Consider the following 27,208-nt stretch of genomic DNA (forward strand, 5'->3'; position numbering starts at 1 on the left):
CTCCCTGGAGCTGCTGATGGCATTCAGTTCCTTTCCCCATCCCCAACCCAGCCTGCACCAGCTGCCTCCAAATATCAAAGAAGAAATCCTATCTTTAGTCCAGCCGCTCTGGGACAGAACTCATTTGGACAGCAATGGTCTTTATCCAATCAGCATCCGTCACCATTCACAGAGATCAGAAATAGACCCAACTCCCACTGAAGCCCTGCTCTGATTGGAGAAAGTATTCAGCTTCCAATTGGAGATGATCACCAATTGGTTAGAAGAAATCTACCCAGGCCAATTCTTTTCTCCAAATGCAAAGTCCCCCCCACATTGGTCTGGAAAGAGGAGCAAGGTTGGTTTTTAGTCTGTGTGTATGAGGATGTGGGAAAAGAGCTGAAATATTCCAGTAGAAAACTTGCTGATATTAGATTTCCAGAGTAGGGTTGGTGGCTCCAAGGTGTGATTCACTGGGTGCAATTTCTCGTTGTGGGCAGGGAATATGTTTGTTTATTGTTGTATTGTACTCTCCTAAGTGTTTAGTACAGTGTTCTGCACACAGTGAGCACTCAATAAACACTATTGAATGAATGAATAAAAAGTAACATTAGCTTGATAGCTGATGTTTGCTCCTTGCTGATCCAGGCCCCACATAGATTTTTTTTTCTAAAAAATAATCTACAAAACTCTGCTTGTCATGTCTTCTCAGTTGAACTGCTAGGATATTTAGGTTGCTACAAATTTCCATTTATATGACTGTAGCTTCACTATATCTCTGAAAACATTTCTCTCAAACTTATTACTATCCCACAGTTTTTATTTTTTAACAAGAAATACTATTAGAATTACATTAGTGCTGTTTAAAACCTGATTCTTCAACCTTAAGAAAGGCTGAAAGTTGTAAATACCTGCAAAGGTGTAATACCTTATGCAAGACCGATATAAAGGAGTAAACTGCCCAGTCAGTGTAACACCTTCAGCTCATAGGAGAGAGTAGAAGAGAATCAAACTAACGTCTTCAGGCCATTTTATTAGAAAATAGGTTAGTATTTGAATGCCAAACCCCTTTTTAGGTCTTGGTTTTAAAAAACAAAAAGCAGCATGGCCTAGTGTAAAGAATACGGGCCTGGGAGTCAGAAGAACTGGGTTTTAATCCCAGCTCTGCCATTTACCTGCTCTCTGACCTTGGGCAAGTCACTTAATTTATCTATGCCTCAGTTCCCTCATCTGAAAATGGGGATTCAATACTTGTGGTCCCTCCTACTGTGAGCCACATGTGGGATCTCATTGTCTTATACCTACCCCAGAATTTAGTACAGCGCTTGGAACATAGTAAGCACTTAACAAATACCACAATTATTAAAAAGTTCGTATGGAATCTGCCCCTTCCTCTCTAATCAAATTGCTAGAATGCTGGTCCAAGCACTTAAATCCTGCTTAAACTACTGCATCAGGTTCCCTGCCTCCTCTCTCTCCCTATTCCAGTCCATACTTCACTCTGCTGCCTGGATAATTTTTCTAAAAAATGTTCCACAAACATCTTTCCACTCCTCAAAAACATCCAATGGTTACCCATCCACCTCTGCATCAGATTCTCTTTACCATTGGATCTTTAAGGCACTCTGTCAGCTTTCCTCTTCCTACCAAACCTCACTCATCTCCCACTACAGACTCTCCATGTGCTTGGTACAGTGCTCTGAACATAACAAGCACTCAAATATCATTAAGTATGAGTCTCTGGGATAGGGGAATATAATTCTTGATGGTTAAGTAACTTTTAACTTAGCCTTGTAAAGCTAGTTTCTAGAGAAATTTTCCATTATGGTAGACCTTTGCTTTTCTGTTGTTTTACAAGCCACCCAGACAAAAATGTAGTTAGTTAACAGATTGTCGAAGCTTCCTGGTATCCTTGGTAATAATTCTAGTGGTTAGTATGAAAATAATCAGAACCTAAAGCTAAGCAAAGGACTAAATTTGCTCAGTAAAATCTCCCATCAGTCCGTCAGTGGTATTTATTGACCACGTACTATATGCAAAACACTGTACTAAGCACTTGGGAAAGTACAAAACAAGAGTTGGCAGACATGTTCCCTGCCCACAACCAGCTTAGAGTCTAGAGGGAGCTTACCTTCCCAATTGTTTTGAAGGGGTATTAGATTTAAAATACAAAATCCTGTAATTATTTACTGTATCACAATACTTTCCTTAATTAACCAGCTCTTTCTGCCTCCATACTTTCCACCCTTTCCACAACTAGCTAATAAGACTTCCTGAAACCCTGTCATTATACAAATATGCAGTGGATGAATGGGGAATGGAGAGAGTTAAAGGTGGAAGCATATTTGAAAATTCAGAAGAGTAGTTTCCCTATCTTTTATTCATCACTAATCCTGTTTAATAGAGATAATGGTCCAGCTGCAGAGTGAATACATTAACTGTATTTTTTTTTCTTACTTGTAAAGTGCAATTGCTTTTGTTCAGTGGGACTTTTTCAAGTTGGCCTTGGGTTTTGTTTTTTTATTTTGTTTTGCTTTTTTATTGAAATAACATGTTGTCCCATCTACTTTTTTCTAAATTATCAGGTTTTCTCTTGCTATAGTGACCCAGGGTTGCTAATGTTTAGGACCAAAGATAATTCGGAGGCCTTCTGCTTCAAATCATTTCTCCTATGTATTTGAAAGTTTTGATAAACTGGCTCACATGTTCTGTTATTGCTTTGCCCTTTTTGGTCATTAGAGAAGTGGTACAGTGTTTTCCAGACTATCAGACAAGAGATAAGTAGGAGAGAAACTGCCTAGCTATCTTTATTTAGAAAGCTATATTCAGGTGCTGTTTCCCTAATCTAGTCTTCAAAGGAATTCAGACTCCTTCACAGAAGTTCAGACATTCATGTTGCACAACTCTGCTATGTCTCCCCTCCATCTCCCTTCCCTTTTCCTGGTGATGATCCTAGCTTTTTTTTCCTAAGGCTTTTAAGATTTAGGGAGAATAAAAGTCCTTACCACCCACTTATGTATGGTAGTTGTTAAACGTTTACTATGTGCTAAGCCCTAAGGTTAGAGCTGGAGTAAATAAAAGACTAAGCAGATCACATCCTTAAGTCTGCCCCATACAAGGCTCACAATGTACAGGGGAAGGCACACAGATGAAGAAACTGAGGAACAGAGAAGTGAGGCCTGTTGTCCAAGATCTTATAATGCAGACATGAAAACACTGCCTGTGTTTCCTTCTTAGAGCTAACTCTGGCCTCTTCTTACCTGGCTAATGGTGCTAGTTGTTCAGGGTTGGTGAAATACCACAGAAAAACTCAGGCCTACCAATTTCTCATTTTTCTTTTCATTTTAACCAGCCTCATTTTCACTATCTTTGGTGATTCGTTTATTTCTGCAGGTGAGAGGGATAAGAAACATCTTCTGTACCGGCTGGCTTACAGGCCTTCATGTCCCTTCCCTAGCACAGGTTTACTTCTCTGAAAACAAACGTTACTTCCAGTCATCACCAACCTCACATTAAAAAAGAACTTGCATTACAGTAGGCATGCCTTGACTCACCCCGCAAGCATGTCTGCCCATTTCTCCCATTAAATTATTGTGTTGTAATCTACAAAGACAGGTGCCCATTTTCAAAAGAATATTCCTTATATATTATTATTATTATTAGTAATAATAATAATAGTGTTTGTTACCTGTCTATTGTGTAGCAAGCACTGTACTCAGCACCAGGGTAGAGCCAAGATCATCCCACGTCACACAGAGTTTATAGTCTGAGAGAGAACAGGTATTTGAATGCCCAGGTATTCTATCCAAAATATGTACTGAGAACTGATATGTAGTGAATGGATATGAAAGAAGGGAAGTGATGTTGAGAAGATGGTAGTAGAGATGGTGGTGGCTTTAGGATAGTTGGGGTCGCAGACAAGAGAGGATAGCTTTTAGCAACAGGGCAAAGGGCAGCTGTTGATCAGATCTTATTCTTGAGTAAGTGTGTGGGGGTGGCTGTGTGTGTCCATCCTGTGTTTGTTTGAGTCTATGAGTACGAGTAGTTATATCGTAAATCCCTTGTAGGACAGCGACTGTTTATGACTTGGTTATTTTGTATCTACCTCTGTACTTGGTTCAGTGCTTGTCACATTGTACACATTTAACAAATGCCACAGTTGTCATTATACATTAGACAGTTGCACATTCACTTTGTTCTGTCCCTAACAAAAGAACAGTTGTATAAATTGAGGAAACAATATTTTTTAACATTGAGGTAGGTGCTGGATTTTTGTCCATAAAAGGTAAATCTCACAGAAATTTAGAATAGAGAAGGAAAGATTTTCCTGTGGATGTCAGATAAATGCTACCCTTTGGGTGGTAACTGCTTTCTGAACCTGCTTTACATTTTGAAAAACTGTATTTTTTTAACTAATTATGTCATTAACAATCTGTGGGTTTAGAAATAATTTGCTCTCGTAAACTAAGAGGAGACATCAACAATGAAATAATATTACATGCCCAGATCATTTTTATAAAAAATCATTCCGCATGTTTTTCCATTCTTCAGAATCCTCCAGTGGTTCCCCATCCATTTCCACATCTTACCGAAACTCCTTACCATTGGCTCTAAGGCACTCTATTGGTTCATTCATTCATTCATTCAATAGTATTTACTGAGCGCTTTCTATGTGCAGAGCACTGCAAAGCAATAGGCTTTGAAGGCAGAGAGAGTAATTGTCTGTTCGATTGAGGAGGGAGGGTGTTCCAGGCCAGAGGCAGTATGTGGGCAAGGGGCCGGGAGTGACATAGATGTGATGGAGACACAGTGAAAGGTTAGCAGTAGAGGAGCAAAGTGTGCGAGCTGGGTTCTAGAAGGAAAGTACCGAGGTGAGGTAGGAGCAAACAAGGTGGAAGCACTTGGAATGTACAGTTTGTCAACAGTTAGAGACAATCCCTGCCCAATTGCAGGCTCACAGCCTAAATGACGGCCTCACAGTCTACCCTCTAGTTTGTAACCTTCTTCATTCATTCAATCGTATTTATTGAGTACTTACTGTATGCAGAGCACTGGACTAACCACTTGGGAGAGTACAATACAATAACAGACACATTCCCTGCCCGCAGTGAGCTTGCAGTCTGGGGTTGTGGGGGAGGATGTGGGAGAGAAGACAGAGGTTAATATAAATAAATAAATAAATTACAGATACGTACATAAATGTTGTGGGCCTGGGAAGGGAAATGAACAAAGGAAACAAGTCAGGGCGAAGCAGAAGGGAGTGGGAGAACAGGAAAAGGGGACTTAGGGAAGACCTCCTGGAGGAGATGTGCCTTCAATAAGGCTTTGAAGGCAGGGAGAATAATTGTCTGTCAGATTTGAGGAGGGAGGGTGTTCCAGGCCAGAGGCAGGATGTGGGCAAGGGGCCAGGAGTGACATAGATGTGATGGAGGCACAGTGAGAAGGTTAGCAGTAGAGGAGCAAAGTGTGTGGGCTAGGTTCTAGAAGGAAAGTTGCGAGGTGAGGTAGGAGCGGACAAGGTAGAATGCTTTAAAACTAATGGTGAGTTTTTGTTTGATGTGGAGCTGGATAAGCAACCACTGGAGTTTTTTTGAGGAGTGGGGAAACATGTTCTGAACGTTTTTGTAGAAAAATGATCTGGGCAGCAGAGTGAAGTATGGATTGGAGTAGGGAGGGACAGAAGGTTTGGAGGTCAGCAAGGAGGCTGATTCAGTTCCTTGTGAGTAGGGAATATGTCTACTAATGCTACTATATTGTACTCTTCCAAGTGCTTAGTACAGTGCTCTGCACATAGTAAGTGCTCAATAAATATGATTGATTCACTTTCTCTCCATTCTGTGTCACCTATGTACTTCGATCTGTACTCTTCAAGCATTTTAATACTCCTCTCCGCCTCACCCCACCCCCTAAGATTTTATGTACATATCCTGAAAACTCTGCTGTTCCACTGTTTATTTTAATGTCCGTCTTCCCCCAAAGATTGTATAACTCTTGAAAGCAGGGATTGCATTTTCCACCTCTATTGTACTGCAGTCTCCTAAGCATCTTCTACAGTGCTCTACCCACAGAAAGAGCTCAATAAATACCATTTATTGATTGCCTCACATTTAATTTTTATCAATTGCTCTGTGCCTCTACAATTTACTGATTCCAGAATGACATCAATTAGATTGTGGACTGAATCCTCCTTTTCTTTTTTTAGGAGACAATTAAGGTGTGTGTGCTGTGCGGGGCGGGGTTGGGAGTTGGGGGCGGGGGTTTACAAGATATGTAGGTGTCTTTAAAAGGCAAATTCCTTATGCAACTTACTAGGTGCATATACAAGGCCACCTAGAATTTCAGCCCAGCATTGGCTAAGTACTTAATGCTGTTGAGAAGACCTCCACCCCAGATTTCCATTATATCTCAATTCCCCCATCCTAAATCCTTCAGGTTTTGTGTGTGTGTGTTTTTTTAAGTGGCACTAGTCCCTGGAGGGATGAGATGTGAATGATTAACTGCAGCTAGAAGTTATTTTCACAAGATTGCAATCTATATTCAAGAGCCTTCTTACATTTTCATTCAGGGTGAAGACTTCAGAATTTACTCCCCGAAAGTCCACTAGAGCTTGTGATGGGGGGAGGGGGAAAAGGTTTTACCGTGTTTTTAAGTTTTTTACTTGCTGAAGGAACAGAGACCACAGTGATGGTATGTACACACTTCCCACGCAAAACCCAATTGTTCTCCTTCCAATTTCTAGATGAACTGATACCTGGGTTTATTAAAAATGCAAGAGGTCCGTCTTATGCAATCTTGCAAAAGTTGTATGCGCATAACCTGTGGCAACGTGGTAAGACTTTAGGGGAGTTTTGATTTATGGTTTTCTTTCTTTTGAAATAAAGTAGGCTTTATTGATGATTGTGACACTTTTAACTTTTAGAGGTAACAGAGTTTCTTATCGTTCAGAGCTTCACTTACCTAGTTCCTTTTGAATTTTTCGTTTATGGGTTTTAATAGAAATAGCAATACAACCCCTTTCAGACACAAGAATTGTGTCCCCCTTCCCCTGCATACCATAATTCCTAGTGTAGCCAGAAATTATGTATTCTCTTTAGTGACAGTATATCAAGATTGAGAATTCATATAAATATTTATAACATTGCAAATCCAACACTGGATGCGTCTTTCTTGCTTATCAATAGCTTTAAATCTGAGTAAAGTAAGTTACTAAAAACCTACCGAATATAATTATGGCATTGGATCTGCTGAATTATTTTGGGGAGAGAAAAATCAATTGCTCAGATTTTTCTGTGTGGTTCACTTTGATTTAAGGCGTGTTTTTTTATTTTTTAATTGGCTGTACTTAGTATTGCCGAGGGAAATAATTGATGTACTCCTTTATTGGGTAATTTACGGTAACCCTTCAGCGAGCTTGTGCTAGCTGTTTGCTTCACTGCAACTTTTCACAGCTGACTTGATACCAGCAATGAGTATTGACCTCTCTCTCCTTCAGCACTTCAGAGGTTAATTTCCTTAGAGGATCGGATTTCTCCCCAAGGTAGTTTATGATGATCACCACCTAGCTAGCCCCAAGTTTCAGTGTCTTTCAGAGTTCCTGGGTGTTCTGTTGAAAGCTAACCTTTCACATCTTGAAATCATATACAGTGTATTATTCAAATTAGTATCTGGTTTCTCTAGCAAATGTGTAGGATGGCACAGCAAGCTGATGAAGCTATCAGGCTGTAAAGTTAATTTAAACCTGAAGTACTCCATGGACCTCAAGGTAGAGAAATGCTGTGGCCTAGGAATATTGCAAGGTAGGAGATTTTTTTTTCTAAACTTTCAGAGGGACTCTGTGGTTTAGTGAACTAAAATAAGATTGAATTAGCCACACTATAGGAGGTCGTGACATATGTGATTAGGAAGTTTATTGTTGCAGAAATTTGGACCCTCCAAAGTCCTCATTTTTCTCCCATCAATAATTTTGCAACAATCGACTTTACTTGAGAATCTATTTGTGGTGTTTTAACGATGTAAATGTTTTAGCAAATGAATCTACAATGCTGAAAGAAATTAACCCTCAACAAAACTGCTTGAAGACCTTTTACTTAGGCAGTCCTGAAGCTATTTGTGATGACTTGTAGTAATACAGAGCTTTTATTTGACTGTTTTGGGAGTTGGGATGTTTTCCCAGAAATTGTAGGTATTTTAACTAATTCCAAAACGTCTTCCTTCTATGTTTTCCAATACTTCAGAACCTCTTGTTTGTTTTCTCTTCAAACAAACCTGGATACGTGTAGGTAACTGACATTTCAGGAATGAGGACTTTTTGTGTCACAGTAGGGTCGGAGAAGCATGAAAGGCAGAGGGAACACTCCTTTTGGGTAGTCTTGGAAACTTGCTTTCAGCAGATTGATATATTAGCATTTTTAGGTATTTGAAAGTACATTCAAGTTGAGGACAGCCTTCACTCAGTTGAGACAGATTGAAGTTTAAATTTGTGGAAGTGCGCTATTATCACTTTTTTAAATGGTATTTAGATTAATGCCCGTATCCCCCTTTAGACTGTAAGCTTGTTGTGAGAAGGGAACATGCCCACCAAGTCTGTTCTATTGTACAGTGCTTAGTACAGTGCTCTGCACACAGTAAGCACTTGATGGTATTTGTTAAGCACTTACTATGTGCCAGGCATTCAGTGGACAAGTGGCAGAGCTGGTTCTAGAGGAGCAGCGTGGCTCAGTGGAAGGAGCACTGGCTTGGGAGTCTGAGGTCATGCGTTCGAATCCTGACTCTGCCACTTGTCAGCTTTGTGACTGTGGGCAAGTCACTTAACTTCTCTGTGCCTCATTTACCTCATCTGTAAAATGGGGATTAAGACTGTGAGCCTCATGTGGGACAACCTGATTGCTCTGTATCTACCCCAGTGCTTAGAACAGTGCTCTGCACAAAGTAAGCGCTTATCAAATACCAACATTGTTATTATTATTATTACTAGAACCCAGGTCTCCTGGCTTCTATATCGTGCTCTTTCTCCCAGACCACAGGGCCCTTTAATGCTCTTCGTCAGAAACTGAACTCCGAAGAACCGAACATGCAGAATTGCTCACCTTTAGGGTGACCCCTGAGCCCAGGTGTGTGGGTAGACTCTCTTTAGGTGCTTAGAGAAGTTGCTAGTGGACTGAGGAAGATGGTACAGCCTTTCTGGGTGGGTAAGAACAATGGAGATAGAGTAACCTCAGATCCGGCTGGTTGCCATCCGGTCTCCTCCTTGTGAGTTCTAGTTAGGGTGAGGCAATTGAGTATAGGAAGCTTGATTTATGAGACTCCCCACACTTAGAGCTTGAGGGTAGAAGGGGGAAAGAGGAGGGAGAGGAAGGATGCGTTTTTTCACACCCTGTTGTGTTAACAGTGCTGTGAGCTATTGGCACCGGCTGTTCACATATGTGCAGTGGATTATTCCCTGGCATAATCAGGACGCGTGGGCTAAGCCTTCTGTGGGATGTAAGTGGCTGATATTTCAGTTTCATGTATCTTTCTGTGTTCCCTTCCCCTTTCCCAGCCCTCTCCTCCTTAAAAAAAAAGGTGCAGTTTTGATGGTTTTGTTGTTGAATTTTAAAAATAAATCCTTTCTCACCTGGATTGGATTTTGGTCATTCTACTCCTAGATGGAAGATAAAAGCCTGATAACAACCAAGCAATTCATATCGTTAAATGTTGTCTGCTTTATTGCTTTGGAGGCAGTAACAGAAGCACAAACTGAAGCCTGAACACAGCAAATATTAATTGCAGAAGAAAGAGTTAACATGTTTGCCTTGTCTAAAATTTTTGTGGATGAATCCTTCCCCTTGCCTAGGCTTTACTGTTAAGCCTGCATTTGGGGCTGACTCAGTCATCCATGCTGATGTATCTCATACCCCTGGGGGCACTGGAGTTTTGCAGGAACAATTGTCTTGAACAATAGCCAGAAAACAAGTTCCACCAGTCAGGCGTTTGCAATTTAATACAGCCGCCTTGCAAAGGCACCCAGTGGTTATATATAGGGCTGCTGTTAATTCTTGAGCAAAAGCTGGAAATATGAGCAGGTAAGGCCTTGATATCACACTGCCCTTTTCTATTTAGCAGAGTTTGAAATTATTTACCCTGGTAGACTACAAAACTGGGATTTGCCAAAACTGTCATTATGTGAAAATGGCAGACACGTGGGTGGCTAGATTGTGGACTTTGGAAGATTGACTTGTTGTAAGGGTTTTAGAGTTTGGTTTGTGGAACTGTTTTTCAGTAACAGAATCATAATGCAGAACTTAATTTCTGCTAGTTGTACTATGATTCATTGGACATCAAGCAAATGACAAAGAACTAACTCTATTTAGGATTTGCCTCTCTTACACATCATTTAAAGATCTTTTCCTTTAAACACATTATCTTCCACAGAGTCAAATGAAAGATGTCTTCTGAAAAATGGAGGCAATGTTGAAGTCATCTCAAGTCATTCAATCATTGTAGAGTCATTAGAAGTAGCACGGCCTAGTGGAAAGAGCAAGAGCCTGGGAATCAAGAGGACCTGGGTTCTAATCCTGATCCCGCTGCTTGTCAGCGGTGTGGCCTTCTTTGGGCAAGTTACTTAATTTCTCTGTGCCTCAGTTACCTCATCTGTAAAATGTACATTAAAAATGTGAACCCCACAGAGGACTGTGTCCAACCTGATTAGCTTGTATCTACCCCAGCATTAAGTGCAATGCTGCCACATAGTGCTTAAAAAATCCCATTTAAAAAATCATTCTTGTAAAAGTGTTCACCAAGCATGAATATTGTATAGGATTTCTGATGGGAAAATGTAGGGTGAAAAATGTCTATGTCTGCCTCAGCTTGGAAGATTTTATTCCTTATGTGTGCCACATGATTTCAGTGCAGAACTGTTGTAGAACTCTATATTGGGCATGAAGAACATCTGAAAAGGACTTAATAATTAGTTGTTGCCCTTACTGCTGGAGTCTTTCAGATGAATGGAGAGAGCAGATCTCCTGTAGTTAGTCTTTCCTTGAATACCTTGACATTTTCTCTTAAAAAATATTCACAGGAAACAATTGAGGTTTAGTATTTGTAATTTAGTTCTAATTCCTGCACTACAGTTTGAAAATAAAGGAATCAAAAGGTTAATTTGTTTTATGAAAGGAACACATATTGAAGGGGCTGAAATAATTTATGATTATCTGCATGCTTTTCACCGTTAACATTTTGTTTCAAACCATCTGAGAATACTTATATGGCTTTTGGAATTCCTACCACAATGATGTCAGTATCTTGTGGAATCCTGGAGTAAGGCGTTGAAATTTGATATTCTGGCTCCTTTTTAAGTGAGATTGGTTTTTTTTCTCTTTGTTCATTTTTAGGGAGCTTTTATACCCAACATCTGTTTCTCACTGATAAACAGTAGGAAGACAGTTGGGCTTTTTAATTCAACAGAATAATTGCATTCCTTGTAGATAAAATACTGCATATTTTCCAGTGCCCAGTGGCACCCCTGACTTTTTTTTTGCTCTGGATGCTTGGTAGATAAAGATTTGAAAGTTAATCACTGTGTAATATGTAGATATCTTTTAGGCAATGGCAATGGTGCTAGTAAAAGCTTGACTCTGTAGACTGTAAGCTTGTTAGGGGCAGGGAACATTCATTCAATCATATTTATTGAACCCTAAGATCCTTGTGGTCAGGGAATGTGTCTTTACTGTTGTATAGTACTGTTTATTGTTGTGTTGTACTCTCCCAAGGGGTTAGACAAGCACAAATACAAAAAAAAATTACAAATATTTACATAATTGCTATGAGGCTGGGAAGAGAGAACAAAGGGAGCAAGTTGGGTTGATGCAGAAAAGAGTGGGAGAAGAGGAAAGGAGGGGTTAAGTTTGGGAAGGCCTCTTGGAGGAGATGTACCCTCAGTAACAGGGTAATTGTCTGTCGGATTTGAGGAGGGAGGGCGATCCAGGCCTGAAGCAGGACCTGGGCTAGAGGTTGGTGGCAAGATGGAGGCACAATGAGAAGGTTAATTCTGCATTCATTCAATCGTATTTATTGAACGCTTATTGTGTGCAAAGCACTGTACGAAGAGCTTAGAAAATACAATTCGGCAATAGATAGAGACAATCCCTACAACAACAGGCTCACAGTCTAGAAGGGGGAGACAGACAACAAAACAAAACAAGTAGACAGGCATCAATACTATCAGAATAGAAAAATAGGATCACAGATATACATCATTAATAAAATAGAGTAATAAATATGTACAAATATATACAAGTGCTGTGGGGAGCAGAAGGGAGTAAAGCAGAGGGAGGGAGTAGGGGCAATGGGGAGGGGAGGAGGAGCAGAGGGAAAGGGAGGGCTCAGTCTGGGAAGGTCTCCTGGAGGAGGTGAGCTCTCAGTAGGGCTTTGAAGAGGGAAAGAGAGCTAGTTTGGTGGATGTGAGGAGGGAGGGCATTCCAGGTCAGAGGTAGGACGTGAGCCAGGGGTCGATGGTGGGGACAGGCGGAAACGAGGCCCAGTGAGAAGGTTAGCAGCAGAGGAGCGGAGTGTGTGGGCTGAGCTGTAGGAGGAGATAAGGGAGGTGAGGTAGGAGGGGGCAAGGCGATGGAGAGCTTTGAAGCCAAGAGTGAGGAATTTTTACTTCATGCAAAGGTTGATAGGCAACCACTGGAGATTTTTGAGGAGGGGAGTGACATGCCCAGAGCGTTTCTGCAGAAAGATAACCCAGGCAGTGGAGTGAAGTATTGACTGAAGCGGGGAGTGACAGGAGGATAGGAGTTCAGAAAGAAGGTTGATGCAGTAGACCAGTCGGGATATTATGAGAAATTGTACCAGCAAGGTAGCAGTATGGGTGGAGAGGAAAGGGCGATGTTGTGAAGGTGAGACCAGCAGTTTTTGGTGACGTATTGGATGTGTGGGGTGAATGAGAGAGGACAGTCAAGGATGACACTGAGGTTGAGGGCTTGTGAGATGGGAAGGGTGGCAGTGCCGCCTGCAGTGACTGGAAAGTCAGGGAGAGGACAGGGTTTGGGAGGGAAGATAAGGAGCTCAGTCTTGGACATGTTGAGTTTTAGTTGGCCGCGGACATCCAGGTGGAGCTGTCCTGAAGGCAGGAGTAGATATGAGCCTGGAGGGAGGGAGAGAGAACAGGGGAGGAGCAAAGTGTGCTGGTAGGGTTGTAGAAGGAGAGAAGGTGAGTAGGAGGGGGCAAGGTGGTGGAGACTTTTGTATTATAGTCTCCCAAGCACTTAGGACAGTGCTTTGCAAATAGTAAGTGCTCAATAAATACCAGTGATCAACTGACTGACCATTCACCATAGGTTTATAGAAGGTAGCATTGTAGGGGCCACACTCTAACTGAAAATGTTCGAATTTCCCCAGAATCTGCAGGAAGTTCAAAGCAATCAATCAATTGGATTACGAGGCTGATTACAAGGCTGAAAGTGGGAAGCTGCCCTGAGCTTTTATCTAACACCGTTTTTATTTCAATATTGCTCTTGTTTTCCAGTGTTGGACTCATAAGGAGGGAGAGAAGAGGGAATGGGACCATTGCAGCTTTCATGATTAGGAAAGTTCATTACCGTGATTTTCATTTTCCCGCTGCCTCACCCCCAGTTTTATTCTGTCTGAAAATCTGCAGGGTCCTGACCGACTTAAGTCCCCTTTTATGCATGACTCAAGGGCACATTATCTGTTTTGAGAGGAAGCAAGTTGTGTTCTACGATGAAAACCAGAAAATCTGAATCCTTCTACATCTATTCCCCCCTCTCTGGTGAGCCATTGAGAACAATGAAATGATTTGATGAATCACACTACCTCTAAAACCATCGATTAGACCATCGATTTGACTAGTGCAGTGAGTCAAGAAAAGACCTATGTAGGACTTCCTTTCTAGAGTGGTGTTATTTTTGTTTTGTTTCATTTTTTCTTTTGTAAGCCTTTGAGGGCCATTGAGTGGGTTTGTTCCTTGAATTACTCGTGGGAGAATCAGTGCCCATTAATCCACTTAATTGTCAGCACCTTGAAGACTTGAAAGCTAATCAAAAGGAGAATAAAACTTCCACTGCCTCCCCACCCAGCACAAAGCTACAGCAAGAGATGGTGATAGAGAAGGATTGCTCAATTGATAAATGGTTATTTGCCCCTGCAAATTTCAGAAACTTTGTCACATTTCACAGATCCAGATGAGGTCAATTAAAGAAGGGATGGTAGCTTTCCTTATCTTCCCTACTTTGAGCCTTAATCTCAGGCCATACTCCCTGAATAAAGATGCCAAAATTTCCAAAGACATTATTTCAACCCATCAAGAGCAACACACACAAGGTATCCAGTGAAAATGACAGGGCCCTTTGATGAGGAATAACTGTGATATGGACCTATTCAAAATTTGACCTTGATCATTGGCTAGAGAAAAAGCTTCAAATTGTGACTTTTACAGGACAAAAATTTTAAATACATTATCATGTAATTGTAAGCCCTTATTTGACATTACTTTAGAAGTCCATAGCAAAAGAATATGACTGACACAAGTTATAATTTCACTGAGTAAATGATGTACATATGACAAATCCCCCACTTGGTGAACTTCATGGATAAAAGTCGAATTCGAGCATCAAGAAATGTTCAGTTTTCTCTCTCCCCCAATTGCAACTTATTGTCACTCTTTCTAATCTCTTTTTTCAATATTTCATAATGGGTCTTCCAAGAAAGGCAGACTTCAGGCAGTGCATGCCACAGGATTAGCAGTGTATTTCTTGGAGAAAGTAATGGGAAGTGGTATAGATCTAATAACTGGTGTTGGAAAATTTATTCCACCATTTGCATGTGGTGTCATATTTTTATTCATTCACATTCACCAAAAACAAACATTTCTTATTTTCAAGGCAACAAAAGATAATAATGGTATTTTTAAAGTGTTTAAAAATGGTATTTTTAAAGTGTTTACTATGTGCCAAGCGCAAAACTAAATGCTGAGTAGTTACAAGATAATCAGGTCAGACACAGACACGGGATTCGCAGTTGAGAGAGGGGGAAAACAGATATTCAATTCTCATTTTAAAGCTTAGGAAACTGAGGCACATGAAAGTTAAGTGACTTGCCCAAGGTCATGCCAGCAGGCAAGAGGCAAAGGTAGAAAAAGTTACTTTAATAATCTTCAATCCTATTTTTCAAAATTAAAAATCTGAATAGTTGCCCTTTTCAAATGCTGATCTGAACTGAGTGCTGTCTCCTCCTCCTCCTTTAGTTATTTCATTTTAGAAACCGAGAATCTTTCTCCAAGGTCCCTCTAATTCCTCTGAATGGTCTGTCACTCGGCTGTACTCCATTTTTTCTTTGTGTTGGGACTGATGTGCCTACCTACTGTTTACTAGCAGGGTTTCAGGTGCATTCTCATTGGATTTGCATGATTCCCTGCCCTGTGCCCTGATTGTCAACTTTTTATTTGCCTTCTGAAATAGCAGTCCTTTTGAACTACATTGTCTTGTTGCAAGCTCAAATTAATTTGCTGTCCTCTGTCCCTACATCTGACGTTCCTTTACAAGCTTTCATGTTTGCTTTGAATGAAGTAGTTTGGATCTTCCTTAGCTGAATTTCATCCTACCATGTTCTTTCTTTATGTGAGCCCTTTATCCCTGTTAATATTAACATCTTCTGACAAGTTAGAATTACATTCAAATTTCATTAACCTGCTGTTTACCTACCCTTCTATGTCATTAATATGGATGTTACAGACAGCAGAAAATACCATTCTAGTTGAACACTGCATTGAGTGTACTGTAGTAGTATCAAGTTACAATGTCATGGGGTGTTTTTTTGTGGTATTTGTCAAGCATTTACTATGTACCTGGCACTGTTCTAAGCTCTGAGGTAGATACAAGCTAATTAGGTTAGACACAGTCCATGTCCCATGTGGGATTTACAGTCTTAATCCCCAGAGAAGTTGTGATTTGCCCAAGGTCACACAGCAAACAAGTGGTGGGGCAGGTATTAGAACCCAAAATCCTTCTGACTTGGAGGTCCAGGCTCTATCTACTGCTTCTATATGTCTATAAGGAAAAGATGTTTGAAAAATACAACACATAAATTGATATCCTGATCATCTATCTCTCAGTCTTTCCAATCCCTCCTTGAATATGAAAGGTAGGTTTAAGGATGGAGCATTTAAGAACCTGGGCCTGGGAGTGAGAAGGTCATGGGTTCTAACCCCGACTCCACCACTTGCCTGCTGTGTGGACATAGGCAAGTCACTTCACTTCTCTGTGCGCCTTAGTTACCTCATCTGTAAGAGGGGGATTAAGCGTGTGAGCCCCATGCAGGGCAGAGTCCAACTTCATATACTTGTATCCACTCCAGTACTTAGTTCAGTGCTTGGCACAAAGTAAGTGCTGAACAAAAAAGACACAATTAGTTCCCCAAGGACTTATGTTGAATCCTTGGTTCCCTAAAATATTTAATTAATATGGTCTTCTCCCAGTCCTGGAATGGGAATTGACTTTAGTTTATTTTGATGGAGGCTTGAGGACCCTGGGCCTTGTACATTCTGTACATATGTTTCAGTCAGTGGTGTAGTTAGGGTTGAGGGGGCGTAGCATATAGCTGGACTGAACGAAGGAGCCCACTCCCTTCCGCATAGCTGTAGCCGTTGATGTAGCATATAGCTGGGCTACATGAAGGAGCCTACTCACGTATGCATCATCCTTGCATTTGAATTTGCCACCTTCATTCACCCATCTCTCAGCCCCACAGCACTTAGGTACATATCTGTAATTTATTCCTTCATGCCTATCTCTCCCTCTGGACCGTAAGTTTGTTGTGGGCAGCGAATGTGTTTACCACCCCTGTTATATTGCACTCTCCCAAGTGCTTAGTACAGTGTTCTACACAGAGTAAGGGCTCAACAACTACGATTGATTGATGGCACTCCTTTCAGGACTGTGTAGACAGAAAGTTTGCTTTTAGGGAAAGTTTGGTCTCAGCCCTGCTGCAAAATAGCACTGTGCACCCGAATGGGTCAGAGTGTGGATGTCCTGGCACGATGAGGGCATATAGGTCCAGGAGAATGGCTGTGCAGGGGTTGGGGGTTGCAGACTTCTCATCTCTCCTTGTCTCCACATGAATTGAAGAGCAGACTTTGCCATTTTAGATTGTTCTATTCTCCCAACCTCACCCAGAAGGAGAAGACAGACGAACATTGTGCAACTCTCTATCCTCTGCTCAGGATGCTTTCTACCAGCTGGAGTGCAGCTGTTGGGGATGGAGTGAGAAACCCTCTGGGATTGTGTCAATCTCTGGGTGGATCTGAGATGATCATGTAAGGTTATGTACCTCACTTTCGGCTAAGTATTCGATGCTGACACAGGGAAGGAAACTTGAGTCTTCCTAAGCAGAGAGGTTGTTCTGGTTTTAGTCAGCAAGAATATGTTTTACCATGCTGTCTATATCCTGGGGGAAGGTGCCTAGTAAAGTACATCAAAAGAATTCCACTCCCTCTTCCCCCTTCTTTCTCCACAGATGACTATTCCAAGGGTCTTTTAGAGATCCTCCTAAACTCAGTAGAGGGAGGGTGCCTGGACTGGGAGCTTAGTTTTTCTGCCTCCAGATTGTCACTGGGCTGCCAACTCTGCCATTTTTATGAGGCACAAGGAACTGTATCTTCCGTTAAAATCACTATCCTGGAAATTATGATATAAAGGACAACTAGGATAATCTAGGATGATTTTCCCTCCCTCCTCTTCCTCACTCCTGTCTCCAACCTAATCTTCATATATGTAAGCAGTAGTATTTATTAAGTGGTACTGTGTTTAGATCACTGTACTAAAAACGGGGAAAGAGTACAGGTAGGAGTTTGGTCTCTTTCTCTAGCATGGTCCACAATCTATATTTTCTTATAGGAAACTGTAATCAGAAAGCCAACTGTAACATTAATAATGCAGTGCCTGGAATTCTTATATTCTCTGGAAGAAGCACTTTCACAGCTTGTGCCCGTATATGTATGTATGCATTTCTCAGAGTTTTGAATGAGCAGGTTTTAGTAGACCCATTTTACAGGTAAGGAATCTAAAGCTCAGAAAGGGAAAGTGACATATCCAGTAGCACATAGTGAGATAGGGGTAGGACTCCTACCTCTTACTCCATTTAACCTAACTCCTCTCCCACTACAACTCAGTCTTCAGTTCATTCCTCTCGCACCACTTACTGTACCTTGATCTCATCTCTCTCACCATCAACCCCTTGCCCACGCCCATCCTCCTGCTTGAAACCCTACTCTCCCCATCTAACAGACTCTCCCAATCTTCAAAGCGCTACCAAAATCATATCTCCTTCAAGAAGTTAGTCCTTCTCTAACTTCTCATCTCACCACCCTATCACCCTCCCCTCTGTGTTGTCAATGTACTCACATTCATACACCCTAGCCCTTTGATATTCACCTCGCTCCCACCTTCAGTACAAATAAGTACAAATAAATGTATTTACAACCTATATGTGTATATATATATATATATATATATATACATACTCTCCTCCACTAGTTTGTAAATTCCTTATGGAAAGGGATCACGTCTACCAAGTGTATTGAACTCTCCCAAGTGCTGTGCACACAGTAAATGCTCAGTAATAACGTTGGTATTTGTTAAGCACTTACTATGTGCAGAACACTGTTCTAAGCACTGGGGTAGATACAGGGTAATCAGGTTGTCCCATGTGAGGTTCACAGTTAATCCCCATTTTACAGATGAGGTAACTGAGGCACAGAGAAGTGAAGTGACTTGCCCACTGTCACAGAGCTGGCAAGCAGCAGAGCCGGGATTCAATAAATTCACTTACATTAATCTCCCAATGGATCTCCAATGGCTAGGCAGTCTGCATGTAAGCACTTTGCCCAGGAGAGTGCCTTAGTTTTCTTAGCCAGTTTTCCTTTGCTCTTTTGTCACCAGCCACCTTCATACTGTTTTATGCAGGTTAGTTCTATACTTTCCACTTCCAACTTTACTTCTAAAGTAGAAAATCTCTGGTGAGAGGGTATTGGAAACAAACTTTAAATAATGAGCGATTGTCCTACTGCCGGATTGGAAGGGAAAGCCAAGCTAGTTGAACAACAGAAGCATTCTTCTGCTGCTTTAAGAAGTTCAGTGGACTAATCTTGTATGCATTCCTGCCTCCTTTTCATCCTGATTTGGAGCCAATAATACTGTATAACATCATGTTGATAACACTGTAGTTAGGACTCCAGTGGGATTTGATAAGTTACGGTAAGTACAGTTTGCAGTCAGTTTTCTTTTCTACTTTAGCCATGAAATCAGTGACAAAACTTCTGTTGATGCTCCTCCCCATCCAGAAGTACTGTTTCTTCCGAATCACCTTCCAGTTATAATATTGTCATGGATTAGTTCTGTTCTGAAATGGGCTGAGTTTTGTGCTAGGTATAAATTTGATCCTCTGAGATTGTGGGGCCAGCAGTGGTGAGGGCATATGGGTTTTTCTACCAGTCTCATTCTGCTAAGAAAAGAGCTTTGGAGAAGGCAGGTTGACATACCAAACTGCACTCAACCCATGATCCCAAATGAACGTTACCATCCCTCCACAGTCCCCGAAGTCCATGACAGCATACGTGGAAAGTTCGGTTTCTGTGGTGTTCTGGATTTTTTTCTGCCTTTTGGGTAGTTTGCCCCCCGCCATGTAGTCAGAGTGCTGCTTTGCTTGGATAATCAGGATATGCTTCTCTCTGCAGCTGGGATGACAGCAGCTCTGTCAGCAGTGGAATCAGTGACACCATAGACAATCTCAGCACCGATGATATCAACACCAGCTCATCCATTAGCTCCTATGCCAACACGCCTGCTTCATCACGCAAAAATCTGGATGTGCAGGTAAGACCCGCTATTCCCAGGGTGGTGTTCTTGGCCCCTGTCCCCCATCCCTGTAAGTTTTCCATGCTCTTCACCCAGATGGCTCAGTGTTAAAGCAAGTCAGGAGAGTGGTATTTGTTAAAGTGCTTACTATGTGCCAAGCACTGTACAGCACATTAGTGGAGCAATAGCAAAGTCACCGACACCTCGCCATCTTCCCCATAGATCACACCAGCCGTAACCAGGACCCTGAGGCTGCCAGTCCCAAGCACTCAGTGGTATTTGCTGAATGCTTATTATAGGAAAGTGCTAAATAATTAGTTTGGTAGACCCAATCCCTATCCATTAGGAGTCTACATTCTATAGGGGAAGACAGACATTTTCCCCAAGTGAGATGTATCAGGAGGAGGACCTGCTTCCTTATAAGTCAATCACTTAACCATATTTCTTGAGTGCTTACTATGTGCAGAGTTCAGTAATAGTAAGAATTAATAATTATTATATTTGTTAAGCGCTTATATTCAGCCAGGTACTGCATTCATTCATTCATTCATTCATTCATTCAATCATCAAGCGCTCACTGTGTGCAGAGCACTGTATTAAGCGCTTGGGAAAGTACAATATGACAATGAAGAGTGACATTCCCTGCCTATAATAAGTTCACATATTAGAGGTGGGGAAACAGGCATCAATACAAATAAATTAAATTACAGATTTATACATAAGTGCTGTGGGGCTGGTGTGGGGGCTGGGGAAAGAGCAAAGGGAGCACATCAGGGCAATGCAGAAGGGAGTGGGAGATGGGGAAAAGTGGGACTTAGTCTGGAAAGGCCTCTTGGAAATGATGTGGCTTCAATAGGTCTTTGAAGAGGAGAAGAGTAATGGTCAGTTTTGAGGAGGGAGTGCGTTCTAGACCAAAGGCAGGATGTGTGTGAAGGGTTGGCGGTGAGACAGGTGAGATTCACACAGCAAGGTCACACAAGGTAACACAGCAGACAAGTGGCAGAGCCAGGATTAAAACCCATGACCTTCTGACTCCCAGATCCATTCTCTATCCATTATGCCATATTGCTTCTCTAAGCGCTTGGGAAAATACAACAAAATTAGTAAACCCATTCCATGCCCATATAATAACCATAAAACAATCATAAGATGCCCTCAATTTAAAAAAAAATGCATCTAGATCATTGTCACATGACAGTGGGGTAGGGGAAGTTACTCTTAAAAGGTCACTGTCAGGTTCATGAATTACTCATTTTGTTTATTTATCATTTATTTAATGGTATTTGTTCAGTGCTTATTGTGTGTCAGGCACTGTACTGAGTGCTGGGGTAGATACAAAATAAGGTGGCACACAGTCCAAGTCCCATATGGGGATCACAGTCTTAATCCCCATTCTACAGATGAGGAAATTGAAACAAAGAGAAGTAAAGTAACTTGCCCAAGGCCACAGAGCAGACAAACGTTAGATCCGGTTTTAGGATGCAGTTCCTCTGACTTCAGAGTCCATGCTGTTTTCACTCAGCCATGCTGCTTCTTATTCACTGCTGTTATTAGGGCAATGCAATAGGCCCAATATTTTCATATGTATTCTTCCTATTCTCTAACTTTTTTTTCTCATAAAGAATATACAACATGCCATACTAGTTCAGATCGATGGCTCATTTAGTCCAGAACTCTACCTCCATAGAGGCTACAAAGAATTCATGGAGGAAAAGTGTAATGGTTGCCTTCCTCGACAATCCTTTCTCATAAATTGGGCTGTATCTTGTAACACCCCCAATTTTCCCTCTTATAATCACCTTTAAAAATTACAGATGTGTCTAAACACTTCTTGAACCTTGATAATTTCTTTGTCTCCAGGAGGCCAGTAGAGGCAGGTTGTTAGTGCCATTTTAGGGACTGTAAATTGGAATTCTAGAAAAATTAAAAACTCATCAAGGAGACCATTTGTTGATGTGGGGCTGTATAAAGGGCCTGGTGTTCCCCTACCAAAAAGACTTCTTTCCTGCTTTTTCATACTGTGTTGAGATTTTGCACTAACCCAGTTTAAACCACAATTTTCAGATGACAGTCCATTAATTATTCATTCAATATGTTGTGCATCACAGAATATGTGGCACCTTTTTAGCCAAAATAGGCACATTTCTAGTATGAACATGCAAGGGAGGATGGTTTTGTAATATCAAAGCCTTTCTTCCTCTTTCTGTCCTCTCATTTCACCCTGGCTGCTCGTGGAAGTTTTTGCTGTTCTGAAAAATATTTTTGCTTAAAGAACAATACCAATAAAGACCTTATGAAGACTTACAGACAGTTGGACTTTCCACAGAAATGTAAACATTGACTTCCTAATGAATTGATGTCTTTGTAATGTCCAGGGCTGTCTGCTACCGCCTGCTTTTTTCCCCCCTTTTTTGGCCAGTTTTCTTTTTTTTTTGAGACAGTATTACGTATACTGCCTGATCCTCATGGATATTGCTGACCGAGCACTGTCAGAGAGACTGGAGTTGTCAAAAATATCCAGGAAGTTTGTGTTTTCTGAGCAACCCAATTGTTACAAAGTGCTGCAATATCCTCTAGTTTTCCTTCACTCCTTAGACTGAAAAGTTTTCTCTGGGAAAAAAAAAATCCCAACCCAAAGAAGTGCCTCCAAATAGTTTTCTCCCTTCAAAGCTGGTTTGGGGAGGGAAGGAATTTAGTGTTATCAGGCTATTGACTCTCTTCAGGAAGCATTTGGATAAGAAGAGGTACCTCTACAGGGAGAAACTTCAGCAGAGTTTCTCTTTTGTTTATTTGTAAGATTAGACTAGGGCCCTCTTTGAGACTGCTTTTTGTGCTGGACTGCCTAATGAAAGATGGTACAAGTTTCTGCTGTTCTTTGTTCCCTTGCCCTGAAATCCATCCTTGAATCTATGTTAAAGATTTACAGAGTTAACATCTGGGGAGTGTGGAAGTGATAATATATGTCAAGTGCTTGAATTTGTTCATGCCTAGACTTCTATAATGGTTGAAGACTTTGAGCCCAAAGTGGGACAGGTACTGTGACCAACCCAATTCTCCTGTGTCTATCCCAGTGCATAGTTCAGTAATTGATACATAATGAGTGCTTAACAAATTCCAGTTTATTATTATTAATATTTGTATTAGTTTCAAACTGGTAAAATTTGATACTAATTTTCATGGACTAATGCATCCCTTAATATTTCCTTTTCCTTTCCTTCTGTTCTTCTTCCATTCCCCAGTCACCTTGTATGCTTTATAGAGTTCATGCAGAGCTGGCAAATCCTGGCACTTACTTCAAGTAGATTCTAGGAATGGGGGCGGAGTGGGGAGGATAGGCAGAAGTCACATGTTCCAGTGATTCTGCCAGTAGTTAGAGGTCATGCCCACTCTCTTGGCAGGACCTCTTAAAGGTGTCTCAGAGAAAGGGGAAACTCTGTTGGCCTCAAGCTACTTCCCCTGGCACATGCATATCAGCTGATCTGATGAGGAGATTGGGAGAATATGTGTTGCACACACTGGAGAAGTAAGGTGAAGACCGTGTTTACTACAGGAGGAAGTAAAACTCATTCAATATATGTCACTCCTAAGTACTGCAAGCACATTAACCCTTATTTTACACTTGGCAGCATTAAGCTAATATACACATCTTGGCATTACCTTCCACATCATTGGCTGTAGTGCATGCCCCCAGTGACTTTATATCATGCAGAAGACTTATTCCAATCCAGACTGCTCAGTGTTGCACAATCACAACCATAATAAAGATTGTCATTGCCGCACCTTTTCAAGCTGAGTAGCCATCTAGGACATTTGTCCCTGCTGAACCCTTTTTTTTTTTTTGCTAAGAACTGGGCAAAACATAGCCCCGGGATTCAGCCAGTCATTTACCATGCCCCTGAGCCAAAGAACAATTTGTAAATACCTGGGCAGCAATAAATGGGGCAATACAAAACACCGGAAGTAGACCTAACAGCAGTTAAATGGGGTTGTGATAAAGCCCTTGTGGCTATGATCACCTCCTTGCTTTTGATCTTGTGGAGGGATTTTACCCCCCAATTAACAGATGGTGCCTGATTGCTTGTTTCCACTCCATCGCTTAGTACGGTGCCTGGCACATAGTAAGCACTAAACAAATACCACAATTATTATTCAAAGAAATAGCTTGTTAATGAAGCCGCAGCTTAAACTGCCTATTTCTGCTTGGATCATTCCCTTCATTCAGTCTCTTAATATTTTGGAAATAGTGTTTGGGGGTTCATTTCCTTCCAGCTTTCAGCTGTGATTCTTGTGCCCATTAGAATGAAACTAGCAGTGCCTTCATCTATCACTCTGCGTAGAAAACTGCAGCGTTATTCTCTTTCTAGAGATCTAATTGCCAGGCAAGTGCTAGAGAAGCCGCCAGAACAAAGGGAAAGCTAGTCACATTGGCTGTGGATCATAGTGAAAGGAAGCCCATGGATTGATTTAATGGATGGGGACTCATATCAGCTACGAACCAGTTAATTGAATGGATGCTCGTCCTTGGCTTACTATCCTATTTTTAAGGGAGAACCCTGAAGTCATCCTAATGCTTCAGATTCATTTTCTTCTTCGCTTTCTCAAAGGAAAATGCATGGATTTTTAGCAAAGACTATGTCGGTATCAACAGTGATTTATTTTTTCCCTTAGCCTGCTGGGTTTATTAAGATTTTTGAGCCCCCACCACCGGGTGGAGATCACTGACGGGATTTAAGATGTACTCAGATTGTACCTTTCTTTAGACCGATGCCGAAAAGCACTCCCAGGTAGAACGGAATTCCCTATGGTCGGGTGATGATGTCAAGAAATCAGACGGCGGCTCAGACAGTGGAATAAAGATGGAGCCTGGTTCCAAGTGGAGACGTAATCCCTCGGACGTTTCTGATGAGTCTGACAAAAGCACTTCGGGCCGGAAGAATACAGTCATTTCCCAAACGGGTTCATGGCGGCGAGGCATGACTGCTCAGGTGGGCATCACCACCCCAAGAACTAAGCCTTCCACAACCTCAGGAACACTGAAGACTCCAGGGACAGGTGAGGAAAACTTTGAATATTCTCTCCACAGTCAAGAATATCTGTCTTTAAGTGTAACATTTTTAGAAAGCTTGAAGTTATATCCTAATATGGGTTCCTGAGGCTAATTGTATTTCTCAAAATAGGCTTGCAAAGGGTCTCCGCTTCCTTTGGACTACCTGGCTTTAAACAAAGTTGGAACACTTGAAGCTTTCCTTGTACTGGTCTAATTGCACTATCACAAAACTGGACTTCTCCAGTTAAAGTAATTGGGCTCCTCCCTCTTGAATGCAAGCGTGTGGGCAAGGAATGCGTCTACCAACTCTGGTGGTTGTTATACTGATATACTGTACTCTCCCAAGAGCTTAGTACAGTGCTCTGCACACAGTAAATGCTCCATAAGTACTATTGATTTACTGATAGATTGAACTTGATGTTGTTGTAAATGTTTACTAGGGACTGATGATCCATTATATCAGAATTTATTTTATGACTAATATAGAAATAGTGTCTAGAAAAGCACAGTTCATTGACAGAACTATCCTCTCTACAAGGGGGCTAGTGAATTTGTTTTCATTTAGTACAATGGGAAGGATTCATAAGAAAATACATTTGCTGTCCAAATTAAATTTCAGTAACCTGGTAGATCTTTGGTATTTGAGAGGTATTTCTGTTTTCTTACACCGTATAGAGACTCCAGTAAATGCTAGTATGTCTTCCTCTCCCTATATTTAAAGAAGCCAGGTATTGGGTAGCACAGCATGCTTTCCAATTTCGCAAGGGCAATCCTAGCCAAGTTAATTGAATGGGAGAGCATGTGTGCTTGGCATCTGTGGTGTGCATCCCAAATAGTAATAGTAAGTAATAGCATTTATTGAGCACTCACTTAGTGCTGCGATGCACTGTACTAGGTGTTTGAGAAATCACTATGAAGTACCAGCACTTCCCAAACACTCAGTACAGTGCCCTGCACACAGTAGTAATTGTGGTCTTTATTAAGTACTTACTATGTGCCAGACACTGTACTAAGCCCCGGGGTAGGTATAAAGTAACCGCACATGGGGCTTAAAGTCTTAATCCCCATTTTACAGATGAGGGAACTGAGGCTCAGAGAAATGAAGTGACTTGCCCAAGGTCACACAGCCGACATGTAGTGGAGCCAGGATTAGAACCCAGGTCCTTATGACTCCCAGGCCCATGGTCTATCTACTAAGCCATGCTGCTTCTATAAAGCACAACTGGTGTTCAGTGAATTTTGATTAATCAATGATTGATCGTCTTCTAAGAAACCTGATTAGAACATCCACCTGTCAAATGATATTCCTATACATTTGCCTAGCTTTTTTGACCTGACTGGTGTCTGAGGCTTATAAACATTCTTTTCTTCCTTAGGGAAAACGGATGATGCCAAGGTATCTGAGAAAGGTAGACTTTCTCCTAAAGGCACTCACGTTAAACGTTCTCCCTCAGATGCGGGGCGGAGCAGCGGGGATGAATCCAAAAAGCCACCATCCAACAACTCCAGGGTGACCGCAGCGAATACCAACACCTTTGGGTTTAAGAAGCAGAGTGGGTCTTCTTCGGTGGGCCTGACCATGATCACGGCCAGTGGGGCAGCCATAACTAGTAGGTCAGCCACCCTGGGCAAGATCCCCAAGTCTTCAGGACTCATGGGTCGGTCCACTGGGCGGAAGGCAAGCATCGATGGGTCTCCAAACCCAGATGACGGTTACCTGGCAATGAGTGCCCGCACGAACCTGCAGTACAGGAGTTTACCGAGACCCAGTAAGTCCAGTAGCCGGAATGGGGCTGGCAACAGATCTAGCACCAGTAGTATAGATTCCAACATCAGCAGCAAGTCAGCCTGTCTACCTGGCCCTAAACTGAGAGAACCTTCCAAGACAGCGCTTGGCAGCTCTTTGCCAGGATTGGTCAACCAGACTGATAAAGAAAAAGGAATCTCATCCGACAGTGAGAGCGTGGCTTCCTGTAACTCCGTTAAAGTGAACCCAGCAGCCCAGGCCGTTTCCAGTATAGCTCAGGCAACTCACCAGCAAGGAACCAAGTACCCTGATGTGGCATCCCCAACTCTACGCAGGTACATGAGCCTATTACTCTCAAAGTACATATTTGACACTAGTGACTCAGTGGATGGGACTCTTCTCTTTGCAAACACTTTTTGGGTTTGTTTTTTTCCCCCCCAACCAAATTTTTTGATATTTAAACTTCATTCCTCATTAAGGATGGTGAATGGTTAATGGTTTTGGGCCGGGGGGGGGGGGGGGATATGAGAGGGGAAGGAGGGTGTGCAAAAATTTCACCACTATGAACCTCCAGTAAAACCACTG

At 41.7% G+C, this 27,208-nt stretch overlaps 1 protein-coding gene across 7 annotated transcripts in view; it reads left to right on the plus strand.

Moving 5' to 3' along the window:
* Window positions 1-27,208, plus strand: part of NAV2 (neuron navigator 2) — a 355,390-nt gene that overhangs the window by 256,154 nt on the left and 72,028 nt on the right. For 6 of the 7 annotated variants that reach the window (XM_007658581.3, XM_001505596.5, XM_029059807.2 and 3 more), the window contains 3 exons: window positions 19,709-19,847; window positions 24,590-24,881; window positions 26,253-26,958. In XM_007658581.3, coding sequence (XP_007656771.1) covers window positions 19,709-19,847; window positions 24,590-24,881; window positions 26,253-26,958 — 1,137 coding nt within the window. The remainder of the gene's footprint in view (window positions 1-19,708; window positions 19,848-24,589; window positions 24,882-26,252; window positions 26,959-27,208) is intronic. The other variant, XM_029059805.2, reaches the window with a different exon arrangement.

Source organism: Ornithorhynchus anatinus, chromosome 3, assembly GCF_004115215.2.
Source record: "Ornithorhynchus anatinus isolate Pmale09 chromosome 3, mOrnAna1.pri.v4, whole genome shotgun sequence".
NCBI classification, from domain to species: Eukaryota; Metazoa; Chordata; class Mammalia; order Monotremata; family Ornithorhynchidae; genus Ornithorhynchus; species Ornithorhynchus anatinus.